Source organism: Asparagus officinalis, chromosome 7 (assembly GCF_001876935.1).
Source record: "Asparagus officinalis chromosome 7, Aspof.V1, whole genome shotgun sequence".
NCBI classification, from domain to species: domain Eukaryota; kingdom Viridiplantae; phylum Streptophyta; class Magnoliopsida; order Asparagales; family Asparagaceae; genus Asparagus; species Asparagus officinalis.
The window spans coordinates 133478499-133479416 of NC_033800.1; the positions used below are offsets into that span (position 1 = coordinate 133478499).

The 918-nt window shown below is 35.8% G+C and overlaps 1 protein-coding gene across 1 annotated transcript in view; it reads right to left on the reverse strand.

The window, feature by feature from the left end:
* Positions 1–912, reverse strand: part of LOC109851042 (transcription factor PIF4-like) — a 2976-nt gene extending 2064 nt beyond the window's left edge. Inside the window, exons 1-3 of the mRNA XM_020421155.1 lie at positions 565–912; positions 377–475; positions 230–295 (exon numbers count right to left, since the gene is read on the reverse strand). Of these exons, the coding sequence (XP_020276744.1) occupies positions 230–295; positions 377–475; positions 565–849 (450 nt within the window). The 5' untranslated portion in view covers positions 850–912. The remainder of the gene's footprint in view (positions 1–229; positions 296–376; positions 476–564) is intronic.

Sequence of the window (918 nt, forward strand, 5' to 3'; positions counted from 1 at the left end):
TCTAGTTCATGTATATTGTGTACCTATATATTCTTTAGTTCATAAATTCACTGTGCATCTTTCCCCATTTACTCACCACAAAAAAAGAAAATCTTGATTTCACAATGATTACGTAGGATATTTCTACAAAAATATAGGTATAATAAAACAAAAGTTGTGATTACAACATAATATACTAAATATGTATATGATGTACATGAACATTTCACAAGGAGATCAGTACAATTACCTTGTTGCAATGAGGAATGAGTTCTTGCAATGCTCTCATCTTCTCATTGATTCTGTCTCTTCGTCTCTACATCAACAGAGACTAATACTGAGATCACAACATAAAACAAAGTTAGACACCAATCCGTGGATACTCATTGAATCTTACCCTCTCTGATAGATTATGAACTTCAGCAGCACGGCTCTTTCGAGTTGATGCAGGCAGTTGATTCAGCTCGTTCCCCTCAGTAGACTCATATTCAGCTTCCTACAAGTTTTATAAGTTAAAATATTTTGGTAACTTGGTTTTAAAGCACAATAAATAGAATGTTACGAGCTTTATAAATGATAAGTAACCTCACTATGGCATTCAAATTCATCTCCATTTTTTCTCTTCCTTCTGAGATTCTGATTGCTGGTGCTTGGTTGTCCTGATGATGAAGTTGCAATTGCATCATATGTGTTTTCTTGAACTCCTTGAGGTGAAATTGCAGGAGCACCCTCTTTCTCCCCTATTCCAAGAACACATTTTGATGCATTGCTCAAATTGTGCCTTAGCAAGTGAGAAAAGTTTACATGCTCGCCATTTCTCAAGCTAGAAGCTAGTTGAATGTCATTGATCTGAGGCTTCGGTGGAGGCATTGTGAAAGCATTACTATCTCTTATGACTTCTTTATTTGGCTTATTAGCACCAATGGTCACAAGATTTGG